The sequence below is a fragment of the Echinops telfairi genome, unplaced genomic scaffold, assembly GCF_000313985.2.
Source record: "Echinops telfairi isolate 266 unplaced genomic scaffold, ASM31398v2 ScPeMD7_443;HRSCAF=831, whole genome shotgun sequence".
Lineage (NCBI taxonomy): Eukaryota > Metazoa > Chordata > Mammalia > Afrosoricida > Tenrecidae > Echinops > Echinops telfairi.
The window spans coordinates 34,777,629-34,787,752 of record NW_022104341.1 but is presented as its reverse complement, the minus strand read 5'-3'; the positions used below and the strand labels follow the sequence as shown (position 1 = coordinate 34,787,752).

Below are 10,124 nucleotides of genomic sequence, written 5' to 3'. Positions count from 1 at the left end.
AACCATTAAGTACACAGATGCAATGCAGATGTAATAATCGTTCACTCTTTTATAGTCACATTGATTTTATAACTGCAAATTCCAGCAAAATTAGGAAACTTAAATTCCAGTATGTGAGATCACAATGCACACAGAGCTTCCATAAGGTATAAATTAAACCATGAAGACACATAAATACACACATATACATTTGAATAACAAATCGAAGCGTTCCAAAGGGTTTCTTCATTATAGTTTTTGCTAGCCATTGCAAACAGCATAAAACTAGCCATTGCAACACCCCTGTGTGGCTGTCAAGAGGAAGTAAAGCAGAGAATTCACAGCAAGAAGCAGTTCACTTTGTGAACAAGAGCACACATTCAGTAGCACTGATGGTTCATAACGTAGTGCGCAGCCAGTAGTTTTCTTAGTCGAATGTAAGAAGTCATTGTTAACAATATGGAGTCTTTATAAAGACATTCGTACTGGGTGCTAACATGACCCATCAGCTGTCTCAGGAGAAAAGTTACATAGAAACCTCAAGGGTGAGAATGGACAGCCGGTGACGGTCAGTTGTCCTGCAGCCTAACAGGGTGCCACATGGCTGTCCCGTTTAGTGAGATCCCACTAAAGAGACCGCCCAACTTTGCAGCCAACAGAGGATTCTGCACCAAACTAAAAAATAAAAAAGCTTCCAGTCTATTAAATTAAGTATATTAAAAGCTAGGCTCTAATGAGTCCTCAACTGATCAGGTGCAAAAAAGGGTTGTTATACGTAAACTCAAGAGGTTACAAAATATATCTTAAAACCTTTTCTTTTTCCTTCCAGGTTGTTTAATTACTTTCAGACCAGCAAAAACTGCCACCCACCCCCCGATAATCCCCCTCTTCCAGCAGCCGGCCAGTGGGCAGTCCTCTGAAGGTCTCTGAGAAGGCTCGCCTTCTTCCGGAAGAAGGCTCAGTTCTCGCTGCCGACCCTTCTGGTGGATTCCCTTTCCACTGGAAAAGAAGAAGGAAACATACAGTCAAGTGTTTACCGTGTTTCTGTTTAGCCTGCTCTGTTTCCCCTGGTCCCCTCCCTCCTGATGCACAGCCGCGGCACTGTTCCCAGGGGCTGACACGCCATGTCATGTCCCCAGGAAGCCAGGATATACAATCCTGCCCACGATAAATAGGGAAACGCCATCTGAAAGTGGTGATTATGTGTTGTGAGGTAACATCCTTCCTGGCTGTGGAAGGCTCGGGAATGGAACGGCCCTGCGTGGTGTGGCGAGGGTCCCACATTTGCAGCACTGAATAGATCATTATGATCATGCAGCACCGCTGGCGGGAATTGGAATACATTTTTCCATGATTTCATTTTTTTTAACTTGAAGTTGGGGGTCAGTACATGTGTACAGAGTACATGTGGGCTGACAGAAGACTAATGTCAGCTCCTTTCTTCCATCTGAAAGCTCCTGCCTTACTTACAATGAGCCATCAAATTAACTCATGAACTTGAGTTCTCCTGAAGGAGAGACATCATTCTACCCTGCAGCACAGCAAGGAAGAAGCATCCAATTAGTATTTGCAAATCATTGTTTCTATTCTAATTTTACTATTTATCTGCAAAATGGGAACCAGCTCTAATAATCTGCTGTATAATGAAGCTAGACCCACTGGGTGGTGCAGTTAACACTTAGCTGTTAACCAAAAGGTGTCCCCAGAGGGACTTGGGCAGAAAGGGCTGGCAATCTACTTCTGCAACGATCCGTCACGGAAACCCCTATGGAGCACAGTTCTACTATGACAAACAAAGGTTTGCCGTGAGTCAAAACCCACTTGCTGGCAAGTGGGCTTATTTTAGTATGCAGTCACAAGGAAATAATGTATCTTTGTTTCCTTAAATGTGAAAATTACAAAATTAAGAATATAGATATTTTACTTGGGACTCACAGCTGAGTATCGCCTTTGTACAGATAAGAAAAATGGAGCTTAGAGAGAAGGTGAATGCGCTGGGCCCACAGCGAATAAGAACTAAGGTACAAAGAACAAATCTGGACCTTTGCCTCCTATTCCAGCGGCCAAGTTTCTTGGGATTTGTGGATGGTGCCTGGATTTGAGTACAATAATCACACCAGCGGGTAGACAGCCCTGTCTTGTTTCACCATGTGCTGTGGCTGCCGCAAGTGAGAGGCCAACTCAAGGGCAGCTAACTACAGCTCAGTGAGTCACCAAGGCATGGAAAAGGTTCCACCCAAGCTCCAGTGCCTCTCCTCGCAACCAAGTACTTCCGGCCACCTCCATATTACAGCTAGTTGTTTTCTCCTCTGGCTTCTTCAGCGTTTTATGCAACCTCTATGATGACATCAAGCTCATTTACATGTGTGCTCTTGGCCCTAAAACCCACCCTTCACCTTCCCCCACCTTGTCACAACAAAGACAGAGAAAGAGAGAGTGAGAGAGAGAGAAGAAAGGATTTACTGGCCAACAAGAAACTCAAGAGTTGAACAGAGTTATCTGCTATGCCAGGTGCTTTCATTAATTCAAATAATTTTATATGTAATGCCTTCTCATTATAGCCAATGTTCTAATTTCAGCTCCATAAGATGATGTTGTGTGCTCCAATACGACAGAGCCGAATGTCTCACGGTGCTTCCAAGGCCGTACTACGTATGGAAGCAGAGTGCGACATCGTTCTCCTGTGCAGCAGTTGGTGGGTTTCAACGGTGGACCTTTCTATTAACAGCTGAGGGCTGAATCGCTGTGCCACCAGGCATCCTTGAGAAATACATTCTGCTGATGTTTTAAAATAATGGAGCTTTATACTATTTTCAGGGTAGGGCTGCCCCTGTGGGTTTCTGAGACTAGCTTTGTTGAGTAGTAAAAAGCTTCCTCTTTCTCCTGCAGTGTGCTCGTTTTGAACTACTAACCTTGTGGTTACCACCCCAATACTTAATTTAACCACTACACCACCAGGGTTATAAGTCAGATGGCAGTGAGTTTTGTTTTTGTTTTTTAATATTCTGGCAGTTTTGGGCATTATATTTCTATTTATACACCTACTGAGATGGTTAAGTTTCATCATCCAATAAGGCGCCATTCTTTTCTCTAGGACTGAATTCTAGTATGCTTTTTATCAAGTAAGTTAAACATGTGATTCTAACTTTGTCGAACAAGAGTTTCTACACCAATTAAGCCCATTCTGAGCATTTGACTATTGAAACAAGTTGGGGTAACAGGCAGCACCCTGCTTCTCTTCTACAGAGTGCGGCCTTGACTGCTTAACCGTGTAGGGACCACACATATTTTACAGTGCAAACATTAAACAAAAACGGGTCTACTGACCACCAGTGCAGGTTGACTCTCAAAGAAATTACGGCAATCTATAATCAAGATAAACATTATAACCACCACCATGGGTGAAGACTACTCTGAATCCTAGCTCAGAATCTGCATTTTCCCGAAAACTAGAAGTATTTTCATAACTCAAGTTTTTGTCTCTTGGGAGGGAAAGGAATAAAATAAAAAGCCCTGTTCTTATTTACTTCCTTCCCTCATCAAGGGGCCACCAATGGAACATGGCATTTTGTAAAGCACTTACATTAAGATATGCGTGTATGGTACAACCTTGAGTTATAGTTAAGATGTGTCCTCAGGGTGAGGCAACACTGGTATGGTCCCTCTACTGACATGGCTCTGCCCTGAATGCCCATGTCGTCTGTTTTTCCTGGAGGTAAGTTAAGCAGCAAATGCTGTGGACCAGAAAGTGCTCCGTGGGACTTCCTTGGGTTGCATGGACACTACGACACAGTCTTTTCTTTTTGCTTCATGACAGGAAGTCTCCCTACAAGGCACACTGCAACACAAGGTGACAGAGGCGCTGTGTGTGCTGTGTTTATTTATACAGACAGTGTTTGCCCTGGCTACCAACCACAGTACTAAACACACTTCCCTGAGACCAACATGGAGAAAGAGAGCTATGTGAGTTCTATGAAGGAGGGTTTTAAACAGCTTTTAAAATGCAACACGAGCTATTTAAAACAGAAATTTCTAATGTACTTTGAGAAGATACAGTTGAATATTTTAAAATTACACACACACACACCTCTCTAAGAAAAAATACAACATTTAGAGAGTCACAATTTATTACTAGGCATGTCCTATTTTAATTAATTTTAAAAAACATTTTATTGAGGGCTCTTATAGCTCTTCTAACAATTCATACATCAATTATATCAAGCGTATTTGTACAGATCTTGCCATCATTATTTTCAAGACATTTATTGTCTATTGAGCTCTTGGTGTCAGCCTCCTTTTTTAGGTATGTCATTTCTATTAAATCTAGTTTCAAATTGTGGCCTGGACAAGCATTTTGGACACTCTAGGGGGGTAAATCTTTTGTTAAGGAAAAAGAGCTATAGACATGTACAGAGAAAATTTTGCAACATCAGCTACGGGTAGTATATGGCCTATAATGTTCAGGTAACTATGAAACTGGAATTATATATTTAAAATAATATTCTTCTTTTTTTAATGGAGTTCAATATAATTCAAGGATTCTATGGTTCTCTGGAGTTTGGAATAATGACACTTGGTCTAGACTCAATTTGTAGTTGGAAGTAGTACCCAGTGATTTGAGTCTTAAGTTGTATAACCGCTCTCCCCCTTTTAATAGAATTACTGAATTTTATTTATCCTCTTATATTCAGAAACACAATTAACCTACTTTAGTTAGTAGCTACAAATATGGGTTGTCATTTTATTATACACTAAACCATTACACATATTTTAAAAAAAATGGATAAAAAATTTTATCCATTTCTAATATTACCTTTGATACAACTCTACTACTTACCCCAAAGGGAAAAATACTATTGATTTCCAACTCGTCCAAGGTCACACAACAAGAAACCAGCACTCACTCACTGCCATTGAGCTTATACTGACTCACAGCTTTCCTATAGGCAGAGTAGAATGGCCTCTGTGGGTTTCTGAGACTGTCAATCTTCACGTGTATAGATAACCTGAACTTTCTCCATGAGCCACTGATGGAATCAAATTGTTAGCAGCTCAACAGGTAAAGTCGTACGTCCCCAGGGCTCCTAATTCTAAAGACTCACTAACATACTAAGGAATGTGAACAAGATATAAACAAACAAACAAGTAGATATTCTATGAGATTAGAAAGATGATAAAGGGTCACAGCAGTGCAGCCAAAGGTTTAAATATCATGTTTTTTTTGCAACTTTATGGCTTTAGGTAAACTAAGACAGCAGAAGCATCTCATAATCACTAATCTGAGAAAGCTGAGAAGAGTTCCAACTAGGAAGTGCATTTTTCTGAACACAAAGATTATTACGTAGAGATTTATTAGCTTAAGAAAGAAAACGACAAACACGAGAAACGTAGTAAAGAACACCCTATTATGGTGCAACAATCTGATTCATTCATTTTCAATTAATATAAGGTACAAGCTCTCAAATGGACAGAAACAGCAGCTTATTTACTTAGTTCCTCATAGTATTAATTACAGGTACAGACTAAAACTCAGGGACTGCACAGGGAAAACATCCCCCCACAAATTAGGGCTCTTAAGTAATTACCGTATACACTCGTGTATAAGCCAAGTTTTTCAGCACATTTTCAATGCAGTTTTGTGGTAAAATTACGTGCCCCAGCAAATATTAGGGTTGGCTTATATTCTAGTATATATGGTACTTCGGTTGCAATAACAATTTTCTACAACATTACAACAAATTTACACTTACTCTGGTGAAGAACTTTCATGTTGCTACTGGACCCTTTTAATACCACATGCAATGTTGGGTACTCCATAATCACTTTGTTCTTCAAGTTTTCTAAGAGACTCTTGGAAGGATCCAGTTCGTGATAACTTATTAATAAAACAGTAAAACAAACACATAAGCACCATTAATATTTAAATAGACTGATAAGTAAAAACAAATATATCAGCTATACAAATATCCCTTATATAAGCAGGGGACAAAAAAATTAATGACACTAAATTAAGTGGTTATTTCCTTAAAATAAGTCTGATAGTCTAAGAAAACCAGGTGGGAAAATTATTATTGAGGTTCTAAAACTAGAAAAGTCATATCTGATGTGCACTAGGAAAGCTCTGGAACAAAGGGCTACTTTCCATATCAATAATGAATGCAGACTGATGTTCATATAAAAGCTACGTTAAGACACTGCTAGTAGGACTCTAAAATGGCACAACCACTCTGGTTGGGAACAGGAATATTGTACGACAGCAATCTCTCTTTTTGCTATCTAATCTAGAGAATTAAGAGCGAGGCACAAATAGATAATTTGCACTCCATGTTCAACACAGCCCTATTCAAAACAGCAAAAAGATGGACACGGCCAAACGCCCACCAGTGCAGGAATGGATGAAGCTGGGTCTGAATAGCATCATGGAATGCTATTCAATGGTAAGGAATAACGATATATCTCTGAAACACCTCATAACATGGGTGAAGCTGGAGAACATTATGATAGGTGAAATTAGTCAATCACAACAGGACAAATATGCTATGAGACCATTCCTACAGAGGAAGAGGGGAAATACAGGCTAGTGGATAGACAGGTGTTAACTTGGGTGAAGGAGAAGCAATAATATCTAACAAGTACGTACACACACACACACACGCGCGCATGCGCGCGCGCGCCCACCTACCCATGCACCCACCCAAGAGGGAGGATGGTAAACAACGATGGAGGCAGGGTGAGACATTAGGACCCTTGCAAAGATTAGGAGCAACAGAGGCAAATATTGTTATATGCACAACCTTGTAATAGTGGTGATCTACAAGTAAATGCTTAGATAAAAACATGTAGGCTAAACAGGTGTGTGAGGGAGTGGGAATATACTTACAAATATATACAGAGATTTGATAGACTATTTGTATATGTGATTTTACCTTTGCTGCAAATATATCCATTGAATGTGGTGGAGCATACAGGAGCCAAAGTTATGAAAAAGTTTTTAGACATAGCCAAACACCTCGACAGAATGAGCCGCTAGGTCTGGGGGATCAGAACCAGAGTCTTGGGGGAACACCAGGATCTATTAGCATAACATAGTTCCCAAAGACGATGTTCTATTGGGGTAAGTGACGGGGATCTTTTTTAAAAGCTCATGAGCAGTCATTTAAGGGTAACCATTGGTCTCTTCTAGTCCACAGGGAAGAAGAGCAATGAAAATAAAAAGATTTATGGAAAGAATTACAGTCCAACAGACTAAAAGACTACACAGTCATCTGTTTCTATGACCTGAGAACCAGAAGAACTCGATGGCACTATTGACCATTACCAACTTCTCTGAAAAGGTCCTGGATAGAGTGGAAGAAAATGTGGAACAAAACCATTATCATAAAAGAAAGCAGTGTTACTGTTCAGATAGAGGCTGGCGGGGCCCCCAAACTAGGCTCATCCTTAGTTGTCCTTCACTTCCAGAGCTGAACTCACCTCTGTGGTAAAGTGCCGACCCCACTGGGCTGCGTTTCCCCAACAACAACGATCAGAGGGTCAGTGAGGGAAGAATGGAAACAGCAAACACAGGGCGCAGGCAGGATCAATGACGGCCCTTGGAGTGAAACTAAAGGTCCTCTCCAACACGATGGCACTAATCCCGCTTGTCTCTCTCCCACTCAAGAAAGCACCAGGGAGGTGCTCAAGAAGGAACTTTTCATCAGGACACACTGGAATCTGCTGTAATTTTGTTTGAAATCAATCACAAACTATTTGCACAACTCAGAGCTCAGTAAGACATGCAGGACACTGAGAACTCTTCTTGTGGTGCTCTAAGTTTGTGTTACGCAACAGTTTTTAAAATGGGGGAATACTGAGGTGTTTAAAAAAACCCAAAGTCAAGTCCACCATAAAGCCTTACTTATTTAAGAAGTACACAGTAGGCAGCGCGAGGACAACTTACTTATGTTTGCCTGCCCAACATCCCACCCCTGGAATTAAGTCATTCATTTATAATCGCAGGAGGTTTTTATGGTGAAAAGAAACTTGAAATGCAAAATATTCAGTTATCCTAAGCCAGCCACCCGAATATCCATAGGACACAGAGCACATAAATTCTTTTCCAGTTTAATGTAATGCAGATGTGCTTGTAACACTTTAAAAGTGGTTCCAGCATTCAAGGATTAAATGCTTCACATCTTTTTTTTTTTTTTTGCTTCACATCTTTTAAACATTACTTCCCTTTGAACTAAACCGAAGTTAAAAAAAAAGATTAATTATACAATGGAGGAAAGTGAGATTAGGTTAGACACCAAAGTATAAGATTAATTTATGAAGCAAAATGTGAAATGGGTGTAACTAAATTTTTCTTAGACGTAAATGGCACTTGAATTCTTAAATAGGAACAAGTAGTACACTACCCATTTAATAACTTATCTTCTGTACTTTCTAACTTAATCATAAGGTTTCTTCTATTAAGAAACATTTTCCAAATGTTTTCCATTTACAATCATGTGTCGCTTTACCTCCACGATATAGTCTATGAAATAGGGCCTTCGGTAATTTAGACATGCAAGCATCGTATTGCACATGGCAACCTTGGATTATGAACAAATTCCATTCCTAATTCTGTCTTTAATTCCAATTTGTACATCAGTTGAAAAAGCTCAAATGTTTCCCATAGTAGACAGTTTACCTTTATATTCTATATTCCACTATGCGTCAGAATCAATTCTATGGCTGGGAGTTTTTTTCTTTTAGTGTGTATCTCAAGTTTGAATAAAATAGATTTTTATTCAAACTATTTTTATTCAACTATTCCACAGTTGGCACCAGGGATATATACATGGTCAGATATTGCCTGAAGAAATGTGATGATACAAAATGTGATGATACAAAACTGTACTTCATTTGTTTTGGTACACAATTTTTAGTGTTCATCTAATGTTTTGCTTTCTGTAATATTATACCTTTATTATGTTTCTATAGATTTCCAAACAAAGTATTTTACATAGTAAGATATATCTTCATAAGACATAGAAATCAACATCTAGTATTTTTACTGATATAGTATGTTCCCAGCAGATAGACACATATTGAGAGACATTTAAAAATCACTGTATCACAGGTTATACATGATTCCAATCTTAAAACTATGCCAATTACACTTGTTTAATTAAAGGGGTGGTGGTCTTCATTTTATGTGCCAAGAGGGCACTACATCCAACAAAATTGTCAACCAATACATTTTAAAATACATTTTTTCTTCAAGTGCAATAAAAATCTAGTATCTGGTGTAAGAATGTTTTGGTTAGCATCAGTGAACTTTGATGTTTAATCTACAACTTTGTTAACTTCTAATCACAGAAATCTATTGTCAGCTAACATCTAAGCTTCAGGTTTCTAGTCTATTGTATCAGGAAATCGGATCTCACTAAATCATCTTCCAGCAAAAACTTCTTTGATTTTTCTATTCATGGCTACTGTGAGGGACTATTAATATCTGCTCGTTAGGAACAAATAAATGATGTAATCTGTTCAAAGAACGCGACCAGCACAAATCGGAGCAGCATTTTATGGACGTGGAGTCCAGTGAAGTCAAGTTAGAGGCTGCGTGGGTTTGGAGTCTGACACTCTTGAGTTAAGCTGGGCTCCATCACCTGGTGATTATGGGAGAGCTGCTTAATTCTCTAACCCAATTCCCATGCTTGTGAATGGACATAATGACAGAATCACTGAGGGTTACATGAGAAGACGCAGAAACAGCTTAGTTCTTCAAATCATGAGCCCAGCAGCTTTTACATTTCTATTTGCCTAAAATAATATACATAGTAAGAGAAATTTTAGGAAAGGGTGAAGTCGATGAACCTTTTTAATACAAGAAATGACATTTATCTTTTTGTGTAAATACCATCTTAAGTACACAGTCTTGCAACTTTTAGTACAACCTTCAAACTATTATTTTATATCAGATTTCCTTCTAAGAAGCAAAAGTCCTCTTAATGCCATGTTTCTGTCTCCATTATCAAGACAAAAGTCAGAGAGTCTGACTTGGCAAAGTCCTAAACCTGGAGGCTTGAAATCCTTTGCAAGCTGTTAAGCCACGGAGTCCTAGTGACAGTTTTATCTTTGTGAAAATTCCCTAAGGAGAAGGGTTCTGCTACCGTAAG

The 10,124-nt window shown here is 39.3% G+C and overlaps 1 protein-coding gene across 1 annotated transcript in view; it reads right to left on the bottom strand.

Moving 5' to 3' along the window:
• Window positions 1-29: 29 nt before the first annotated feature.
• The window catches only part of ZNHIT6 (zinc finger HIT-type containing 6), a 54,214-nt gene continuing 44,119 nt past the window's right edge, over window positions 30-10,124 (bottom strand). Inside the window, exons 9-10 of the mRNA XM_004699281.2 lie at window positions 5,730-5,854; window positions 30-978 (exon numbers count right to left, since the gene is read on the bottom strand). Coding sequence (XP_004699338.1) covers window positions 938-978; window positions 5,730-5,854 — 166 coding nt within the window. The 3' untranslated portion in view covers window positions 30-937. The remainder of the gene's footprint in view (window positions 979-5,729; window positions 5,855-10,124) is intronic.